Source organism: Rhinolophus sinicus, chromosome 12 (genome assembly GCF_057876585.1).
Source record: "Rhinolophus sinicus isolate RSI-liver-muscle chromosome 12, RSI-T2T, whole genome shotgun sequence".
Lineage (NCBI taxonomy): Eukaryota > Metazoa > Chordata > Mammalia > Chiroptera > Rhinolophidae > Rhinolophus > Rhinolophus sinicus.
In genome coordinates, this window is record NC_142512.1 from 44,736,338 (window position 1) to 44,758,033 (window position 21,696).

The following is a 21,696-nucleotide window of genomic DNA, read 5'->3' on the forward strand; positions in this document are numbered from 1 at the left end:
TTTCCACTTCCGTCCTACTCTCCAAAGGTGACCTCTACCAACAGTTTGTGTGTCTCCTTCTAGACCTTTCTATGTGGAGATATGCGTCCACATGTCCCCCAGTATGAATGTCTGTCCCTTTATTTTACACAGGTGGATTCTAGTCTAGCCCCTTAGTGTTCTGCTCCTTACCTTTTTCAGTGCCTTGGGTTTCCTTCTAGCATACTTTTCCCTCTCCTCACTAAGCAGTACTGTCCTCGTTTCCTTGTTCATTGTGGAGCCAAAGGAGCAATGTGGTTCTGTGGTTTTCTGCCCTTTTCCTTTCAATTTGAAAGGCTTATGAAGCCTTCCCTGTTTTTGGCCTTTGCTCGTGCCTGTGTGTCTCATTGAGGAGCAGTCAGGGGCCTGCTGCCTTCCTCTGGTCCTTACTTAGATTGTAGTCTGACTTCTTCACTGTTGCCCTCTTTGTTTCCCAAAAGTGTGGATAGGGAGGGGTGGGAGAAGGAAAAAAGAAAAGTGTCGTCCATTGTTCGTGGGGAACAGGAGCGGCCCCCCTGGCAGAAGCCCATCGTCTGCTCCTGGCACTGCCTCTGCCTGGCTCGCTGCTGCCGTGTGGGTTACACCTGTCTTGAGTCCTTTCAGTTGAAGGAGCTGTTGCTGAAGGGTGTGCTGGGCTCAGCATTGAGGAAAAGGAACTTAGTGTTTTAGGGTTGCTGAGGGTTTAAAACAGTTCCCCATGTGCTGACACAGATTGTCACCAGAGGGGCATCACGCACCTTGCCCAGGTTATGTGACCTTGGCAGGAGACCAGTGTCGCCCACATGAGCCTGGCCAATTAGGGTTTAATTTTTTGCAGATCCCCTGTGTATCAGAGATAGGCTTTCACGTCAGGATGGGCAGATGGGATTACGGGACACTGATGTTATTAAAGATCCTTGCCTTTTTTCTTTTCTTAAATCAGGAATTTATTATTTTGATTAATATGACAATATTACAGATCTCTTAGGAACTAGCGAAAGGTAAACCTAATATAAACTTGCCATCCTAATAATACCACTGTTCTCGTTTTAATATATTTCCTTCTAGCCATTTTTTGTGTGCTTATCTATTTATTTAAGGTGATTACCTTCTTCCTGGTGTTTTCCAGGGCCCTTTTATTGGGAAAATTGTCTTTAATAGCACATGTCCGCATATAGCACTTTATCTCATTATCTATATAACACCTCATTTAAGTATAACTGTCCATAAAATGGGAGAAAGTTCCATTAGAGTGAATCATCAGAGAGGGATCTTGAATCATTCAAGTACTTTAAGTGGCTGAGAATGACATGTTTGGGGATCACCTTTCTCCCATCCCGTTGTCCTTTCGGGATACCTGCCCATCTAAGATGAGAGCTGTCCATCTGTGTCTTGTTTTGTCCTAGCTGTGCTGCAGTGAATGGAGCCCTGGGAGCGTCAGAGGCCTCGCTTTGCGTCCCGGCTCTGCCACTCACTGGCTGCACAGCTCTATGGTTTTGGGGCAAGTATCTTAACATTTGTGACTCAGTTTCCTCATGTATCAATGGGGACTTAAAATAAAATCTCCCTCCATGGGGTTTTGGTGAGCCAGTGCTTTGTAAACTGAACCATTGCCACCACTGCCACCAAATGCAGGAATCATTAGCCTCATTGCCTACGTGTGACCTTACTTGCTGGCTTTCTCGGTCCCTAGCGGATGACCATCAGGCTCTCATCTGGGACATCCAGCAAATGCCCCGGGCCATCGAGGACCCAATCCTGGCCTACACAGCCGAAGGAGAGATCAACAACGTGCAGTGGGCATCGACTCAGCCCGACTGGATTGCCATCTGCTACAACAACTGCCTGGAGATACTCAGAGTGTAATGTTGGTGGCACCGTGCCCACGAGGCAGGGGCTTGTGTGTTTCCCGCCTCTGCCTCACCCCAAAGTAAGAAGAAACGTGTTTCCGGTGGCCAGTATGTCTTTCATTGCTTTGCACCCACTGTTCCCAGAAGCTGCTCGAGGAGTCCTGGCCGGTCACTCCATCGCTCTCTGTGCCTGACTCAGTGCTGTGTGGCGCCTCCTCAGCCTAAGGCTGAGTTTTAAGATTTTCTGTCCTTTCCCCTCCTCCTTTGGTTCCTCCATTAAAAATGTCTGTATATGTGTTTGTCAGCCGTTGTGTTAATGAGCATTACAGGCACTGGCTGTGTTTGTATTCATCTGCCCCAGATGTGTGTCTGTCTGCTGCCCAAGGCAGCAATCTGTGTCCATGTCCATGGTAGCACTTAAATGGGAACAAATACCAATTTGAAGTTCTCTTTTCTCTTACTAACGTCTATAACAACTTTCAACTTTGTATATTTTTTATCTATCAGGCTAAGTTTTTTTATGAGAAGAATTTTACTCCCTGGCTTCCTCCTTTGATTCGTAGTCCTCTCTGCTAGGACCTTCCTCTCTCCTCAGTGCCCAGACCTGGCACTGGGCCCTTGAACCTGTGAGCAGTTTGCCTTGAATCCCTGCCTGAGCAGAACGTACCTGATGGGGAGCTCCAGACCACCGTGGTGCTCTGAAGTCAGCCAGCTCTCACACCTTTTCTCAGCCTGGCTCTTCTCAAGGGCGTTCTGGGCTCCAGAATAGACGTGTGAAGCCCTCTGTTACTCCCTGAAGTACTTCTGTCCAACCCCACGGGAACCTGTTGGGAACATGCTAGAGCTGAGATGGACGGGCTGATTGCGGTACCTGACTTGAGGGGGATAGTTTCAGGAAAGCTGAGCTTAGAGCGTATGTCCAGTACATGGTTTCAGAATCTGTTTTTCCCTTCAAATGTAAGCCCCAGGCCATTCTCTTTCATGTCTTGAATGATAGGTAAGGATGATCTATAAGCCGAGCTTCAGTGTCGCTGTTTGTTTAGTTTACTGTGCCTGGTGGTATATCAGCCACTGTTTGGATTGAGTGTTCTAAGGTGAGAGACTCCTTAAGAGGACCACAGCCTATGCGTCTAACCCTGAACAAGATCTCCTTTAGAGTGTGGGAGACTGTCAGCTCCTGTGAGGGAGGGACTGTAGGCCATTATGACCCCAGGCCGTCGAGTGAATAGATAGCTACAAAACAATCAGAGACCCCAAGGTCAGCCAGGTAAGAGCTCTATGCATACCTGTCAGCTGGCCCACCCCCACTTGAGGTTCTGAGCAGTATTGGACTTGCAGGCTGCAGGTGTCTGTTTCCGCTACGTGAACAAGTCCCATGGAGAGGGCTTGTGTGTAATTCCGGTGGTACATGAATCCTTGGGCAGGCTGAGTTTGGGACATGCTCAGAGTCTGGGTGGGAGTTTGCCTGGTTCATTGTGTTTTGCCAAGTGCCCAAAGGTTTCTGAGACCCCTGGAGGTGCGAATCTGAGGGTAGGAGAGGAGCAGACCTTAAGGCTGATGGTTTTGTCCACTTAGGCTCTCACCTGCTCTTGAGAAAGAAACAGCGTTGTTCTTCCGAGCCCTCAAATTCTTGGTTGAGTGTCCTGTTCAGAAGCAGATGTATTTGCTCTCCCCAAAGTCACAGCTCTCCCTTACCACACAGGGGCTCGTCCCAAAGAAAATGGCTCCTTTTCAGTCAGGGTATTTACCTTTCTACCTTTTGACTTTTTCATTCTGATTTGGGGGCTCTTTGGCCGTCTGCTTGAGGTTTATTCTCCTGCATTTACCTCCAGATGTGCATGCACTGTGTCATTTGGAGATGTAAAGTGAGCCTCCTCTGCTTGTAATTGTGTTCGATGGTTCCAGGGTAGCAAGTCTAAACTGATGGTTGCTTGCTCTAGGAGGCCGTCACTTCCTTCCTGTGGAAAAGGGTCTGAAACAGAGGTCAGAGTGGTAGAGGGAGCTGGTCCTGCTGGGACTGAGTTCTGAGTTCCAAGATTGCTTTCCTGATCTGCACTTAAACGGGGTCTGAATGACGAGATTTGTTAACTGGAATTCAAAGACAACCTGGAGAAAAAACAATTAGTTAATGGTAATTAGACTGTATTTGGGTAGGTCGCTTTGTACTCTGCAAACCAACAACTTTTGGTGGGTTTGTTTTGTTTTCCCTGCCCTGCCATCCTCCTTGTCACGCCCCTGCAGTCAGCCCTCTTCCTCCACCTTCTCCTGACAATCCCACCTGGGGCCCAGGTGAGACTCCCAGTCTCCCTGAGCAAACACACACACACAGTTGCTGGGACGCTGCTATTTGGAAGTCCCTGCTCTTACCCTCTTGATGCCACAGGCCAGATGGCCTGATGGCTGAGGAGGGGATTTCTGTAGTCTCAGGATTCAGAAAGCCTCTTAGCCAGGCATGTTCCAGGAAGCAGAGGTCTGTTGTAGTTTGAAGAGCAAGTGTCTGTTTAACGTGTTTAGGTTCTCAAATTGACAGCCAGAGAGCATGGATCTCCCGAGTGTGAGAAGAGCAGCTGCCGGACTTCACTGGGAGGCCACGGAAGTGCCGTGGGCTCTGGCTCGGCTGCTGGGGGCCTGTTGACTTGCTCTTGGCCCCCTGAGCTGAAGCTGCCTTTGTTTTCCTTGTCTGCTCGGAGGGGAAAGGGACGAAGATGCTGAGTAAATGAGGCCTCAAGTTCCACATCAGAGAGCTGGCAAATGGGTACAAGTCCTTCAAGAGCTTGAGTGTTCACACTCTGGAGAGTTGGAAGCCTCTCCTTCCAGAGAGGGATCAGGCTGCAAGATGAGGGTTTGAAGGGGGAAGATATTTGATAACTAGGTGAGAATTTCATACCAGAACCCGAATCAGCTCTCCGAGAACTAGCTAAGATTTGGGAAGAAACGGAAAAACTGAGACTCCTACTAGGTTTTGATGATAGTTGTGAGAGAAATTTTAGAAGGAGATCTAGGATGTAGGAGAAAAATCAATGATGTTTCTTTAGCTCAAAGGAGAAAATATTAGAGGGCAGTAATGGCCTGAGGTGGAGAAGTATTCAGAATGTGCCATGTGGCCGTGGAGTGAGACTGTGCCCTTGGCCTATATCAGCGTTCCTGGACCATTCATCGAGTGTGACACGGGGTAACTACAGAGGCAGGATGACAGCTCATGGCAGAGGAGCCCCTCCCTGTAGCAATGCAGCCATAGGTGATGATTGGTGGTAGAAATCTTCAGGTCTTGGGAGTCCTGTGATTCTTCCAGACTGATGTTGTCCTTGGTTGTAGGTTTGTAGAGAGCAGAAGCAGAGGTTGTAAACAGTCATGCTGACTTCATCACCCCACACACTTTTCTTTCCCTCTTTTCCCACTCTCTTCCCACTGCACAACTTTCTCCCTGCTGCAAACTGGGCCTTGAATTCCTAGGCTGTAAGAACATGTAGTTGCTGCAGGGTTTTCCACACGTGGGAGGACCAGCCCAGTGCCATCTCCGCCTTCCCAAGTTTGAGAATGTGGCAGCTCCTTCAACTGCCTGGCTTGGAGTGAGGGAGACCCTTGAAGTAGAAGCCTCAAAGCAGTCTCTCCTCTTTACTCTCTGACTCCAGGATGAGGGTCATGCCTGGCATTTCAGTTGGACTTTCCCTGGGAGGACAACTGAATTGAGCAGTCACTGTGAGCTCCAGGCCCGGCTCTCCGATCAGCTTTTCTGTATTGGCTGAGCCAGCACTAAGTGTCTCGTGTTGCAGAGCCTTGCCCATCTATCCCACCTGTACCATCTTCTCCCACAGTTGTCTTTGCTGCTAATGGTCAGAGTTAAATGTATGGCCACACGAGATGGGCCAGGTCCTCTCAGTCTCCTTTCTGGATGTTATTTTATAAATATGGAAAAATGTAGGTGCCTTCCCAAAAAGGCTTGGACTGGTATATCAAACCAGAAACAAATAAGCTAATGGAAGTATGAACTAAAAAAGAAAGATGTTGGCAGTCTGTGTAACAGCTGGAAAACTTACAAGTATCCACCTTTGGGGCAACCCAGTGAATATGAACTATGATACCTGCTATTTAAAAGAAACGTTCTCACCTTGGGTTGATTGTGATATACAGTGTGTTATGAAACTTGTTGAACTAAAGCTTTGACTTGCTTGAGTTGAGTATGAATCATTTGCCTTTGTTCCTGTGTATTTTATGACACCCCACCCCTGTCAGTGACTTTCCATCCCTCCTCCCCTAGTGTGAATTTGTAGCATGATTGTACAAACCTCTATGTAGAAAATGGAGATTTCTCGTTCTCTGAAATGTTAAGCTCTAGCCAATCAGTATCTGTCCCCTTTAGCCTAGTCTGAAATGATTTTCTTATTATATATTTAAACTTTCCCTCTATACTGTAAGTTTTGTGGCATCCCACGGTCAGGTGGAGAGGAAGCTGCCCCTTACAGAACTGTACTGTAACTGTTTTTCTTTTTAAAACATTATTTTCACAGGACTGATTGTACACAGGGCTTGTAATAAAATTTTAACACTGTGTTGTGAAAAAACCACGATGGTAAATCCCCGTTGAAGGCTACTTCAAAGGCACCTGAAAGTGGAGTGTTACATCTATAACTATTTCTTGCTTCCTGAGTATATTAAACCTAATTTTTGCCCTTTCATTCTGTTTCAGCCTCCTGTATAAGAAGTACCGTATTTTCTGCCCATCATACTTTGTAATAAAACTTGAACATGTATAGAATTGACTGAATTTCTTCTTGTGATAAATTCAGTTCTTCCCGTTCTGCCACTGTGGTCATGTTCCAGAGACACTGGCTGGGGGATTAGACTTCACCCCCAACCCATCACTATCTGACAGCCTCATTCATCACCTTTAACAAAACACAGCAACTACCCTATGCCAAGGGTTATGACCCACCGGTTGCTCAGTCTACCAGAGGAGACAGCCACATAAATACTGGCAGTGTTGTGACATAACAGGTGTGCACAGGCTTACTGCTGACCCTGAGGAGGTGGGAATCACCTGTGACGGGCGGAGCCAGAGAGGGTCAGGGAAAACTTCACAAGATGGATGTTTGAACTGGGTTTTGAAGTAGGAGTTCTTTGGGAATAAGGAAAGGCATTCAAAGTAGAGAAAACATTTATGTACCAGTCTAGAGACAAGAGAGAATATGGTTATATTCAGAGAATTACAAGTTGATGTGGGTTTTTGTAGGAGGATTGGTGGGAAATGTGGCTAGAGAGGTAAGCAGGAGTCAGATCAGACAATCTTTCGTGCTTTGCAGAAAGTTTAGACCTTACTCCTATATGAGAGTTTGGAAATTTTACATGGAGGGAAGTTATGCTCAGAAGTTTAGGGAGCAATGAAGCAAGTGCCTCTGAGTGGAGGTTGAGACGGCGAATCAGTTCACATATAATAGTCAAACTGAGGGAGGGGGAAAGCCTGAACTAAGGAGCAGCAGGGAAGGAGAACAGGGCACAACTGTAAAGAACTAATAAGAGACGGAATAATCAGGACTCAGTAACCTATTGGCTGTGAAGTTTGACAAATGGTAACTCCCAGATCCTGTGGGTTTGGACACTGGGCTCTGATGTGATGACTAGAGTTTCCAAGTCCAAGGCAGTTTCCCAAGCCTATGCCCCATCGTGGTAGGATGGCGAAGAACTTCCTGTCCTCACTGCTATACAAATGCTGTGAGACCTGGGTGAATACTCCCCTCATTTATGTTTGTCATTGTTGGTGTTGGACCATTTCAAGGGAAGAGAAGTAAATTGTGATTGGTTCAGTGAGCCAGGATCTGGTACCTGCCATGATGTGAGAAGACATGGAGCTGGGAGTGGCAGTGAGTCAGTGAAGAAAAGTATGTACTGTGAGGGTTTAAATTGTGTGAGGCAAAATGAGCATCTGCTGACTGTTAGAACTGTGCGATGTGGTCTGACAGCGTATGTTTTATGGGAAATACGTGATTCCTGTTCTTTGGTTTTTTAAGAACAAAGTTGGGAGCATTAATACTGTATTCATCTCAGTAGATGGGCTATGCAATAACAAATCCCCAAATCTCAGAGACAACACAACAAAGGTTTGGGTTTCTGCTTACATTGGTTGGTTAGCCCTCCTCCATTTATAGCTGTCATCCAGAACATGTGGCCTCCAAGGTCACTTTGGAGGGTGGGAGATAAGTTTTTCAGGATAGGCCTGGAAGTACTTATTTCTGCCCATATCTGCCAAATTTAGTCATGTGATTCCAACCTAATTCAAAGAAAGGTCAAGAAATGCAGTCTTCCCATGTGCCTAGGAAGAGGAAATAAAGTGCTGAATAAATAGTAATGCTTCTGCGATACTATCAAGTTAGCAAAATATCTGGACTAATAACTAATGTCATCTTATTCGTTGAGAGCTGTTGGTGTGAACAACACATACTCAACAGAATGATTCCTTCAGCCAGTCTTGAGCATTCAAACTCATTGTTAGTTAATGACTTCAGTGATCCTGACAACCAGACCCCTAGAGATTGTCAGTCACCTGTGAATTTATCTTGAGACGGTAAATATTTGCTCAGACTGAGAAAGTAAAAAATCTGCCCTGTCATTCATCACATAAACAGGCACAGATAAAAGCAGCTGCAAAGTTAACAGGAAATAATATTTCTCCCAAACACATATTACAACTTAAAGTGTCATAATTCCCTTCTCTGAGTGACTTTTTTAATTCACAGAGAAACTTTGTTCTCTAAAATCATAAATTATCAGAAAGTTTGCTGTTAGAAATTATATCAGTAAGAATGAACCCCTACAGTCTTGTTTGGAGAATCTAAATCATTTTGACAGAGAAGTGGCCTTTATTTCCAGCCCAGGTGTACAGCTTCAGAGCAGGGGCTTCTGAACATAAACTTTGTAGTTTCCAAGGAAACCAAACCCTGGGTCTGCTTTGCAGTCCAGAGCTGATGTTGATCCTCTCCATACAATTCTGTGTTCCTTTGAGCCTATCAAATTCTATTTCATTGACATTTCACCTGACATCCACTCTTCCCCATTATCCTATAATAACAGTCTTTTCCTTTGTTTGGTGACAGAGTCCACCTCCCTTTGGTGTGATTTCCCTTGTTGCAGTGAGTCAATAAGCCTGACTCTTGGACTACAGGTTTGCCCTGGTGGACTTATGCTGATTGGGCTAAGGCAATCTCAAACTTTGTTTTGGCCTCTACTTATTTGTGATTATACATTCCCTTAATTTGCTTTTTGCTACTCAAAAGTAACAGTTGCTACTCAAACATAACATACTTTTCCAGTTTTATTAAAATATAATTGATATACAACATTGTATTAGTTTAAGGTGTACAATACATTTTTAAATTACAAAAAAATAATACTGTATATGAATAGTAAGCACATGAAAAGATGCTCAACATCATTAGCCTGTCTTCTCCTCCTAATGGCCTTAGTTTTCTCTTTTGGGAGCGCAGAAGGAAAACAGAGAAGGGAATTTGGATCCAGAGGACTCTTCTGATCATCCTCTCCAGAATGACTTGTGTCTCATCTGAATCGTAAGCCGACTATTGCCTTTTCAGGGCTTCCTCACTATGTTGGCTGCTGCTATTTACATCAAGCTTTATTACTTTAAAGCTCCAAGGGCGTATTTTGTTTTCAACTTTCCTATGTTGATAAAGCAAGGACTACTAGTAGCATTCTTATTTACAGATAACGAAGAGAAAGTTCAGAGAGACTAAATGGGCAATCACATCTCTGGGTGGCGATTTCGTTTCCTGTAAAATGAGGAACTATATATTTCTTTGCAACAACAAAACATTTATCATCCTGGACCTGCTCAAAGTTGGGAAGCAACTTGGAAGCAAAATCAATTTCATAACTCAGATGTATCTCTGTCAGAGCTCCGTGGGAAACAAAGTCAGGCGCGCTCCGCAGGCAACTGGGAGGGAGTGAGCACCAGATCGCCCCATCTGGGCCGGGCTTTGCGCAGAGGCAACAGAGGAACGAGTACACTGCAGCCGCGGAACGGATTTTGCGAGCGATGGGGAAGCGTTTTCAGAACGGACCGGGGAAAGGAAGTGTGCTACCCCATCAAGAGGACCTACTCCCGGCTGCGGTCGGGACGGTGCGGGGTCCTTCGAGTTCGGGCTGTTCCCGGCGGGCCTTATCCTTTGGGTCACCGGTGACTGCAGACCCCGGACCTGCTTGTTTTGGCGGCGGACGAGACGTGCTGGCCTTGGCTGCTGCTCTTTCACTGCTCTTGCTGACCTTGGCCCGGGGTCGGAGTCAATGGCTGCTTTGGCCGCTGTCAGCCTGAGCAGGACCGCTGCCCCATACTCGCGAGCACTAGGCGCTGGGGCCCGGGTAGCTCTTCCTCGCTTCCCCTCAGGCTCCCAGCCTGACGTCTCGCGCTGTAGCCCCCCTCCCGGCCGGACGCTGCACCTCACCAGGGAAGTCCCCGCCGGGCACAACAAGTGGTCCAAAGTCCGGCACATCAAGGGTCCCAAGGATGCTGAAAGGAGTCGCATCTTTTCCAAGCTCTGTTTGAGCATCCGCCTCGCTGTTAAAGGTGAGAACCTAACGGTCACCCACCGCTGGCCGCCGCTGCCCTCTCTGTGCCCAAGGCCTCGCTTGTCTCCCGGAGCTGGGCCATGGCCCTTTATTTTCTTAGAGACAGAGTGAATTAAAACCTCTTTTGCAAAATACCCCATATCCCATGCAAACACTGGATAAAGTGTCCTAAACTAACTGAAAGCTAGGTGATGACTTGCCACTCTTTTGGGTTGTTGCCGTGTGGGGAGGCTGGAAATAATTAAATGTCTTGACTCATAATTTTCTATCTCAGAAGGAGGCCCCAATCCTGAGCTCAACAGCAACCTGGCCAACATCTTAGAGGTGTGTCGCAGCAAGCATATGCCCAAGTCAACAATTGAGGCATCGCTGAAAATGGAGGTGTGTCCTCAATTTGACATTCTTGTTATTGATCACAGTCCCTACAGTGTCCATGTCTGGAAGGCCACCAGATAATCCTTAAACAATCAGAGAGAAGGGTAACAATGAAGTTGACACCTTCAACCCAGACCCTCCTGGTGGCTGTCTCTCCTGGGTCATTGGTTACGGGAGCACAGTCAGGAATCGAGTGGATAGACAGTGTATATAACTATCGAGCCTAGGGTTGCTCAGCTGAGTTGTGAGACGATGGGGTAGAAATAAGGGGCATGGTGTGGGGAAAGCTTTGATGCTAGATTCAGGAAGGGTTTGTTTTTCTTTTATGCCCAAAGGAGAAAAGCCAGTAGGAAGAGGGTGCAGGTAATCGTGATGATGGCAGGGGCAGAGATGTAGAATCCAGGTGAGGGGACACCTCTTTCTCTGGGACAAGTGGAAAGGATCTAAGGAAGTACTAGGAACTTCCTACTTACCTATTAAGGATCATCTTAATTGATAATAGTTCTTGAGTGCATACTCCAGGCCAAGCAGTTTGATAAGAACTCTGTATGCATTATCTCACTGAATCCTGAAAACATCTTTAAGTGGAAACTGAGGCACGGAAAGATTAGGCTACTTAACCAAATCACATAGAAAATGACAGACTTGAAATCAGACGGTCAGACTCCAGAGCCTGTGCTCTAATCATCAAACATACTGCCTTCATGTTGACGGTGGTGTAGATAAGGTGGTGGCGGCTTTTCCCCCACCTAGTGGGCCTTCATTTCCTTTGTGAAAGAGGAAGGGAGAAGTCATCAGCTGAGAATTCTGGGAAGGCATCAGGGCAAGGTGCTAGGAGAGAGTGGTGAAATAGGATGCATGGGTAAGGGATGAGTAGAGGCAGCATGGGAAGTCCAGAAGAGACTGGTCATTAGAGTTTTTGATGGATTGTTTGCATTTTGAGGCCATGCTGTTTTCAGTGGCTCTTCTGATAAGGCCCAAGTATGTGACTTTGCATATCCCAGGGGAAGGAGCACAGGTGGATTTCATGCAGGATAGGGTGAAGGATGATAAGTCTTTGTGGGAGTAATGGGGGGAGTGGATGTGGAATTTGGCAGGGGAGGAAAGGAAACAAACCTGGAAGATGACTAGTTGACTGTTCAGGGACCAGAGGAACAGACTCCCTTCCAAGTAAGGGCTAGTCTTCCAGTGACCTCAAGATTTGGTCTCATGGGCCTCCTCTCAGAGGGTGGGGACAAAAACAAAGACTTGAGAGTCTAAGCTCCAGCCCAGAGAGCCCATGCCATGAAGTCAACTTTGTGGTGGGGTGCCTGTGGTTCTGGGCTGGCATGCAGGAGGGAACTAGGAAACAGAAAAATGTGTTAATGTTGTTTTTGCAGAAAACCAAGGGCATTTATTTGTTGTATGAGGGTCGAGGCCCTGGTGGCTCTTCTCTGCTCATTGAGGCATTATCTAACAGTGGCTCCAAGTGCCATTCGGACATCAAACACATCCTGAACAAGAATGGGTAGGTGTGTGTCTGTGGAGAGTGGAAGGGGATGAAACCTTGCGGTTCTAATTCTGTGTAAGGAAAGTACTGTTACTCCTGGTAGTGATTCAGCTTTTACATATACTCCATCCTTAGCAGAATCCAAATGGGATAATTTACTCCCCCTTAATGTGTTCTGTACGAGGCAGGATCCGAAGGACCTTTTCATCAGGCGTAGAAGGGGCTCTTTGTCCCACTCTCCCATTTATAGCCTATTAATGTTCAGGTCTTAAAATGTACCAGCAGGAATGGAATCTAAATGGCACAGGAATTGATGAGCAAACTCTTTGCATCCTCCATGCTCCAATCAGAGCATAAAATAGAGGGTGGGGATATGTTTGGATTATTCCCCTGCCCAGTGGTAGCTGTATCTTCCTCAGGAAGAGAGCTGCTCCATGTCTGTATGCACTCAAGGCTGGGTGGGAAAGAGTGCTGTGGAGGCTGAGCGTCTAAAGGCATTCGTTCTGGCCTGTTTACTTTCCTGTCAGGGGAGTGATGGCTGAAGGAGCTCGCCACTCCTTTGACAAAAAGGGGGTGATTGTAGTTGGAGTGGAGGACAGAGAGAAGAAAGCAGTGGACCTAGAGCGTGCCCTGGAGCTGGCGATCGAAGCCGGAGCTGAGGATGTCAAGGAAACTGAAGATGAAGAGGAAAAGGACATTTTTAAAGTGAGTATGAAGCCTTAGCGTTTGGTGGCCTTCTCAGAGGGCCCTAACAGAAAGGGTAAGGCATGCTTCTCTCAGTTCTTTCCTGCACCCACGGTACAAGTGAGATAAAAAGTTCACATATTGCACGAACATTTATTAAGTTTATACTGGATAGGACTTAAGCTCTACGGAGGACCATGAGAAGGATTCAGAACATTGAAAACGATATCTCTGCTAGTGAAGAGCTTAAACCCAGTGATACATTACAGTAGTTCCATTCAGGTTTTGCAAAGTTCTGTCTGGCTTTGTCCTATGACTGTCTCTTGGCTCCTCATCTCTTCACTTTCCTTTGTCCCTAGTTTATTTGTGATGCTTCTTCACTGCATCAAGTGAGGAAGAAGCTGGACTCCCTGGGCTTGTGTCCTGTGTCCTGTGCACTGGAGTTCATCCCCAACACAGTGGTGCGGCTGGCTGACCCTGACCTGGAGCAGGCCGCCCACCTCATCCAGGCTCTCGGCAACCACGAGGATGTGATCCAGGTCTATGACAACATTGAGTAACCAGGCTGTACGTGCCCCCCGGCTCCTTCCTAGGCAACTGGCAGCTCATTCCGGAGCACAGGCTTCTGCCGCGTCCTCTAAGAGTGAAGCAGGTCAGCAGCCTTACAGGTTCGGAGGCCCAAGACCTGTAGCTTTGTGGCCAGTGGATCCCCATACTTCTCTGAGGCCTCTTTGTCAGGTCTGCTGGTGTGTCAGACCCCTCCTGGGTGAGTCCCCCCACCCTGATGCAGAATGAGGCCAGTCAGCTAGTCAGGCTCTGACCTCAGAAAGGTGGCCCTTGTGGGGATGGTAGGTATTCTGAGGGCCCATGTATTAGAAACTGCTCGTAAATAATAACAGTGATTGATCTGGGTTGCTGTACTGTTGTTGTATGGCTTTTGAGTTTTCCTGTGTTCAGCTCTTGAGACCCTCTTGACTTCCTTTCAAGTCTACAAGCCCAGTTCTACTACTCCAACCCCAGGACTGTTATGTTTTCTTATTGACTACAGAAATGTAGCTCTGTCCAGGCACTGTGTGTTCTGATGCTGGTCTAATGGCCTGAACCTGTCATTCATTCATGCAACTTGTATGAAACACCTACTACGTACCAGGAACTGTACTTATGAAGAACACAAGGCGTTCAGTTGGTGCCCTGTGTTAGATCCTGCTCCAAGGCATAGAATCTCAGAGGGAAGACACAGGACTGCTCTCTACTGGAGCTGTCCCAGGGCAGTGCAAGCTGCTGGGCACGCCTCCTTGTTCCCTTCATGTGTCCTCTGTGCCCTTCTTCTGCCAGGGAGCTGACGGCTCTAAGCCAATAGGAAATCAAGTGCCAATGATAAGAGACTCTCAGGCCCTGCTTTGCCCGGGCCAGTCCCTGTGTACTCTGAGATTTGTCAGAGTGGACCTGTCAGCAGGTTGGGCTGCTCTCAGAAAAGGCTGTATCAAGCTTGTTTTGAAAGCTGCTTGGTCCCCAGAATGTCCAACCCTAGATCCTTTTCATCCCTGCTGCCAGATGATGGGGCATTGGGAACGGGAGAGGAAACAAGACGAGAAGGAAGTCAGAAACCTGGCCAGGTGGGAAATAAGGCCCTTGGTGCCTTTTGCTTCTGAGTCACTTCTGGGTTTAGAAAGACCAGGCATGCCAGCCACCTGTGCTGGAGACTGTCAAGCATGTGAGGCCAGGAATGGGTTTTGATCTCTGTTATTCACCTACTTAGGAGTTGTTTAAGACAGTTCTGAGATCAGAGTAATTTTCCTGAAGGAGCCTCAGGTAAATGAGGATGGAAAAGAACTAAAACCAAGTTAGTTATAAATGATAACTTCAGCTTCTAGGAAAAATAGATTACTAATTCCATGGTGACTTCAACAGCTGGAGAGTGAAGCTAGGGGGAGGAAAACCAATGAAATAATCCACGATCATGCCAAAGTGTATGCTCTTATACCTCATCTCATAATCATGATACTACCTGGGATTGCTTAGTTTTTAAAGGCGATAACTCATCCAGATATCTGAACAGCAAGCACATCATTAAAATAGGGCAAGTTGAAGTTTAAATGCTGCTTCATAATTTATTAATATAAGATACTTTCATATTTTATTTTACTTTCACAACAAACCTATAAAGTAGTCAGGTCAAATATTTTATGCATAAGTGATCTCATGCCAAGCAGGTGAAAATAGGTCTAATACTACATCTTGTATTGATAGACCTTGGTTTATAAAATAGCTGTTTTGTAAATGCTGAATATAAATTAATTTGCAAGAATGTGCTTGTTTCTGAACTAAGGGAGCCCACTATAGAAGGGAACTTGTCTACTCATATGGAATAGTCCTCTAATCTAATAGATAGGATTTGTTGATATGGATTCTTTTTTTTTTTTTAATCGGGTGACATTGGTTAACAAAAAGACTAGAAGCTTTCAAGTGTACAATTCAATAATACATTATATATTGCATTGTATGTTGACCACCCCAAATCAAATCTCTTTCCGTCACCATATATTTGACCCCCTTTACCCTCTTCTTTCTCCCCTATCCGCCAATATGGATTCTTTTTGTGACCAATTTTCTTACATCAAGACATACTAGATGGCTCTGCACTGACCCCTGGCGGTGCCTTACAGTCTTTCCTGCCCTTAATACAGGAAAGGTAGAAAGGAAGCCTTACTTGGACCTGTTCTGCCTCTAGATCTGATAAGGAGACCCTTAGCTACCTAGGTTAGTTAAATAACTATTTAACTGAATAGTTAAATAAAACGGGTACGAGTTATTTTTAAATAGGTGATATTTTTCAAAGAATCTTTTATATCAGAGCAAATATTTACAATATAGTATTAAATGGAAAACAAATATACAAAACTATATGTATCGTATGGGCCAAATTTTAAAATATGTATCATACCATAAAATACGCACACACATCTTTTTGCAAAAGACTAGAAGGAAGGGTACCAGAATGTCCAAACTGATTATCTCTGGATGGTGATGTTATAACTGAGTTTTATTTTCTAAAATCATACATTACTTTCATCAGAGGAAACATTTAAAAAAAAAATAAAACTAGTCCATTATTGTCCAACATGGGAGACAGCATGTTAGAAGGTGGGAGTCAGGCGTACTTTAAATCATAAGAATGGGATCTGGTCCTGGCTTGTCTTTGCCTTATCTTTGGTCATTGTCTTAGCAACACAAAAATCATTCAGCACCTTGTAGCTGGCTTGGGTTCACTTTCAGACATCCTTTCAGTGGGATGGAGGTATCTGTGATAGGCTTTGTCCACAGCTTTGACTCTTACAAGAAGCACTCATGTTACAGTCTGTAGCTGCTCCCCCTGTGCCAGAGGCCTTGGCTGAATAGGGTTGAAGGTTCTGCCTCCAGCCCATTATGGAGGTTCAACAATGTGGTTGAGTTACTTTCTTTTCTATCTCTGAAACCACATAGTAGTAAATAAAGCTTTAAACTCTAAGACAGCCCAACTTCTAGACTTTTATCTGAATCCCCAAGGACTCCTCTGGAGCCCTGTGAAGAGAAATGAGCCCAGTAGCTTTGGCAAAAGAAAGTGTCATGATAGACACCGCATTAGTCTTGACTGAAATCACTTTCTCTGTTTATTCTATCTCCAGTGAATGAGATAGCAGTTTCCACTTTTTCCTCTTTTTATCTTTCTTTTGTCGATGCCAAGAGGTAACATTTATTGTTTTTTAAAAAGTAAAACGTTACTGAAATATATAACAATAAAAGTCCCATCTAATCCTAACTCCTAAGATACAACCACCATTAACAATCTACTCTATTATTCTACTCGTTAGAACCCATCTGCTGGGGAACAAATTCTGACTCTGCCAATTGCTAGCAACCTTGGACGAGAACTTAACCTTTTTGCACCTATTTCATCATCTATAAAATGAGGATAATAGTACCTATTTCATAGGGCTCTTTTGAGAATTGAATAAGTTAATATACATTAAACACTTACAGTAGTGCCTAGTGTTCAATAAATGTTGGCCTTTTTCTCCACTAAGTAATGTGAATGAGCATTTTAAAAAAACTGATATGTGGGCGGGCCCAGTGGCTCAGGTGGTAGGAGCACCGTGCTCCTAACACTGGTTCGATTCCCACATGGGCCAGTAAGCTGTGCCCTCTACAGTTAAGATTGTAAATAATGGCTCTCCCTGGAGCTGGGCTGCCGTGGGCTGCCACGGGCTGCCATGAGTGGCCGGTGGCCAGCGTGAGTGACCGGCAGCCAGCGTGAATGGGCGTGGGCTGCTGTGTGCTGCTGTGAGTGGCCAACTGACAACTGGCAACTGACTGCCTCAGTGGGGGGGGGGGGGGGGCGTCGCGCAAGGCTCATAACACCAGCATGGGGTAGGGAGCTGTGTTCTACACAGCTAGGCTGAGAAACAACGGCTTGAACCGGAGTGTAGGGGAGGCGGAAGATGGGGAAAAAACAAAAAAACAAAAAACTGATATGTGATCACCCTGTTTCTGCATTATAACCTGTTCCCCCACATACACACTTCACAATATATCCTGGATACCTTTTGGTATTAGTATGAAGAATCCTGCTTTATTCTTTATAGTAGCTATATAGTATTTTATTGTATTAATTAGTGTGCTATAATTTATTTAACTAACATTTGGATTGTCTATCTTACAAAAGGTGTGCAATAAACATTCTTTACCTTTGCTCACTTGCAAAGTATTTTTTAGGATAAACTTATAGTGGTGGGATTTCAAAATGAAAAGCAATTTTTCTTTCCAAGTAAATGTCAATAACATAGAAAACATCATCATTGTAAAAATCTATGATGTGTACGTCATTCCTCAATAATGCAGATAAACTAACTGATTGAACTGGTAATTTGAATATATTCCAGTAGACTCCTGAATTAAAATATTTTTCATCAAATCAAGTTTGTTGGTTTCTTTTTTTACACCAAATTCATTGAGCTGTCCCCTAAGATCATTCATTCATTTGTATTTATTGTTCCCTGTCATGTGTCCAAGTAGTCCTACGCTCTTGAAAAGAAAAAAGGAAAGTGTGTAGCTAGTGTGTGATTGGGCTGCTTAATGGGACCAGCACTTTGGGAGGTCCTGCGCACTAGGGGCAGGTTGTGATTCTTGGGGTCAGATATGGCTCAGGTGCTTCACCAGGGGCATCTATTCAGTGTGAAACCAAGGGAATGGACTTGAGAAGGTATGGCCTAACTGGGAAGCTTCACGGGGAAAATGAAGAGAGGAGGGCAACAGCATAGAAAAAAGAATAAAATATATACCTACAAGGGCACACTTGTGGAAATTACATTAAATTGCCACATCCTCATTTGAGGTTCACTTATTCATTCAACAAATATTTGTTTTTTGAATGTACTATGGAAGATGCTAGACATGCCAATTTGAATGACACAGCTTCTGTCTTTTTTTTTAAGATTTTATTGGGGAAGGGGAACAGGACTTTATTGGGGAACAGTGTGTACTTCCAGGACTTTTTTCCAAGTCAAGTTGTTGTCCTTTCAATGTCAGTTGTGTAGGGTGCAGCTCAGCTCCAGGTCCAGTTGCCATCACTAGTTGCAGGGGGCACAGCCCCCCCATCCCTTGTGGGAGTCGAACCGGCAACCTTGTGGTTGAGAGGACGCACCCCAACCAACAGCCATCCGAGAGCTCAGCGGCAGCTCAGCTCAAGGCGCCGTGTTCAATCTTAGTTGCAGGGGGCGCTGCCGACCATCCCTTGCAGGACTCGAGGAATTGAACTGGCAGCCTTGTGGTTGAGAGCCCACTGGGCCATATGGGAATCGAACTGGCAGCCTTCGGAGTTAGGAGCATGGAGCTCCAACCGCCTGAGCCACCGGGCTGGCCCCAGCTTCTGTCTTTATGCTTACTTAAAGGCAGTTACAATAGAGTAGGACAGTGCTTCGATGAGGAAAGTACTAGGTGCTGTGTGGTACCCAGATTTGGGGTTATCTGTCTGGAAGGTTTTCCTGGAGGGAGTGATGTTTAGGCTTAGCTCTTCACTGAAAGAATGGGGGTAGGGGCAAGAGTGGAGGAGAAGACTATTTGAAACAGAAATAGCATATTCAGAGGTGTATAGGCAAGAGAGAGTCATTTGAGGAACTGACTACCAGTGGTTCCATGTGGCCAGAACATAGAATTTGAATGATGGGGTTGGTAGAGGTGAGAAGTGGAAAAACTTGTGGCTAAAGAAGGAATGGCTTGGGTCCTGAAAGGCCTTTCTGGCTAGATTCATATATTTGACTTATTCTAAAGGTGATAGGAAACTGAAGTTTTTAAGCAGAGGATGACAGTATCAGGTATCTGTTCTAGAAAAAATCACCCTGTGATGTGAGCACACGTCGGGAAGCTATTACACTAAATACTCCAAGTAAATGATTAAGTGGCTTGAACTAGGATGATGAAGCTGGGGATGCGAGAGAAGTAGACAGATTGAGCACATGGTCAGGATTAACTAGGGGAAGAGAATGGAGAGGAAGAGCTCTCAAAATTAGACAACTCAGAGGTATCGAATTGGAGAACTGAAGATGGGCAGAGGAAATACAGAACTAGGAGGAAAATAATTTATTCAGTTTTGACCTGTAGAATTTGAGGTACCTATGGAAACTCAATGGGATGATGGCTCTGGATGACTCAGAAGAAAGTCCATGTGGTGACTGCAGCATGGGAATGATTGAGATGGCTGGTTAAAGGACAGCCAATGGAAACGAAGCCCTCAAAGAAAGCAGTTGCCAGAAAAGTGGAAAATCAGAAGGCTCTTTTCAGCTAAAGACTTAAGTAGTTGTACTCCATTTCTCTATTATGTGCGAGGTACTATTCTAAGTGCTGGTGATAGGGCAGTGAACAGAACAAAATCCCTGATCCTACACAGTTTATGTAGCTGGAGGAAAGACAAGAGTGTGTGTATGTGTATAAAACTCAGGCACTATGAAGACAAATAAGGCAGAATATGGAGATACAGAATGATTGTGGAGGGGTGAGAGGCTATTTTGGATGGGATGCTTAGGAACTCTTTAAGAGTTGACATTTGAGCAGAGACCTGAATCAAATGCAGGAATTAGTCATTGTAACATCCTGGGGAAGAGCATTCCAGGCAGAACAAATGGCAAATACCTGAGGTGAAAGATCCTGAGCCTGGTAGGTTCAAAGTAGTGTGAGAAGGTCAGTGTGGATGAAGGACAGCGATTGAGGGAGAGTGATAGAGATGAAGTAGGAGAGGGTGGCGGGGATAGCTCCTGTTGGGTCTGGAAGGCCATGACAGAGTTTGGATTTTATTCTGCATGTAATGGGAAGCCATTGAAAGGTTGACAGCAGGGGAGTGACATGATCTGAATTACTTTTTACAGTAATTGGCTGCTATGTGAAGAATCATTTATTGGGTGACCACAGAGGAAAAAGGGACACTAGTCAGGAGGCTAGGGCAGTCATCCAACAGAGGATGGTGGCCTGAACTAGACTAGGGTGGTAGTAGTGAGAAGTGGTTGGGTTCAAATACCGAAACAAGAGCTGAAAAGATTTGCTGAATGATTGGCTATAGGGGTGTTAGGGAAAGAGTAAAATCAAGGCAGATTCAGGTTAGTATTTTAAGAATTGGGAAAACAGGAGCAGGGTTTTTTTGGGGGAGGTGAAAATAATTAAGAGTTCAGTGTAAAACATGTTAAATTGGAGATGTGTGTTACTCGTAGACATTCCGAGAGAAAATGCTGAATAGACCTTCACATACAGGCCATGAGTGAGTACTAGATGTCTACTGACATAAGTATGTCTTTTTAAAATATTTATTTCAGGTTAATAAAATTAAGGGTCAGGTTTGAGCTTCAGATTGGCAGATTGTGACCACTAGCATATATGCCTAGTATACTCATTGTCAACAGGGTGATATCCCCAAAGGGGTGAAAAGTGATTCTTAATGGGTCAAAAAACTTAGATAATAACAATGGTGTGTGGCCTTCAAAGCTCAGCCTCACATGACAAAATCTTATTCCTTAGCATTTAATTTCTCTCATTAGGAAGAATTTAAATTTAATTAATTTGAAATTTTCCCTTTTTTGGGGGGGTGGTAAAAAAAAAACAGTTGAGAAACCTTTCTCAGAAAAAAAGATTATTATAGGAACTACAATAAACTGGGTAGGGATCTAATCAATTGGGAAAATGACAGCCTTAAAAGCTTGTTGAAGGAAAAAAATAAACTAACTGGACAAGGGGCCTGATAAATACTGGGGTGGGGGTGTAAATAAAGAGTGGAGTCTAAGGCAATTCTTCAGAGATTTGACACCCAAGGCAAAGCCACCACTAAAAGTTTAGTTGACAGTTGAAAAAGGCATCTGAGGAAGATTATTCTGGCATCTCATTTAGATTACACCAGAGGAAGGGAGCTTTTATTAATTGTGGTGGACTTGGAATCTGAAGATCGAAGTGTACAAAATGTTGAAGAATTAGGGAAATTAATTATGGTCACCCTCTATTTTGAAATATGCAGCCAGTACAATTGTTTTGGAACAATATTCAGTGGCACGGGAAAACACTTATAAAATGTAAGCATACTACAAAACAGTATGAAGCCATTTTTGTCAAACGTGAATCTGAGTAGGAAAGAGATAAAATTACCTTAGGTGGGATTTTTTTTTTCAGTTTTGATATAAAGAACTTGTATTGCTTTTATAACCAGAAAACAAA

At 44.9% G+C, this 21,696-nt stretch overlaps 2 protein-coding genes across 4 annotated transcripts in view; both read left to right on the plus strand.

The window, feature by feature from the left end:
- The window catches only part of DCAF7 (DDB1 and CUL4 associated factor 7), a 28,477-nt gene extending 21,874 nt beyond the window's left edge, over window positions 1–6,603 (plus strand). Inside the window, exons 7-8 of one of the 2 annotated variants that reach the window (XR_002137458.3) lie at window positions 1,691–1,927; window positions 6,535–6,603. Coding sequence is in view for 1 of the 2 variants with exons in the window: in XM_019732919.3 (XP_019588478.1) it covers window positions 1,691–1,863 (173 nt within the window). In the remaining variant the exon portion in view is untranslated. Of the gene's footprint in view, window positions 1–1,690 lie in introns of both variants that reach the window. The other variant, XM_019732919.3, reaches the window with a different exon arrangement.
- A 2,741-nt stretch (window positions 6,604–9,344) lies between these two features.
- Window positions 9,345–17,920, plus strand: TACO1 (translational activator of cytochrome c oxidase I). 2 transcript variants are annotated; one of them, XM_088802318.1, is made up of 5 exons: window positions 9,345–10,419; window positions 10,699–10,802; window positions 12,176–12,303; window positions 12,813–12,990; window positions 13,329–17,920. In XM_088802318.1, the coding sequence occupies exons 1-5, from the start codon at window positions 10,140–10,142 to the stop codon at window positions 13,527–13,529; spliced, it is 891 nt and encodes a 296-aa protein (XP_088658444.1). In that variant the 5' UTR covers window positions 9,345–10,139; the 3' UTR covers window positions 13,530–17,920. The 2 variants fall into 2 exon arrangements, with proteins under 2 accessions (XP_088658444.1, XP_019588477.2); XM_019732918.3 differs by having other exon boundaries at window positions 9,349–10,419; window positions 10,696–10,802.
- Window positions 17,921–21,696: the final 3,776 nt, after the last annotated feature.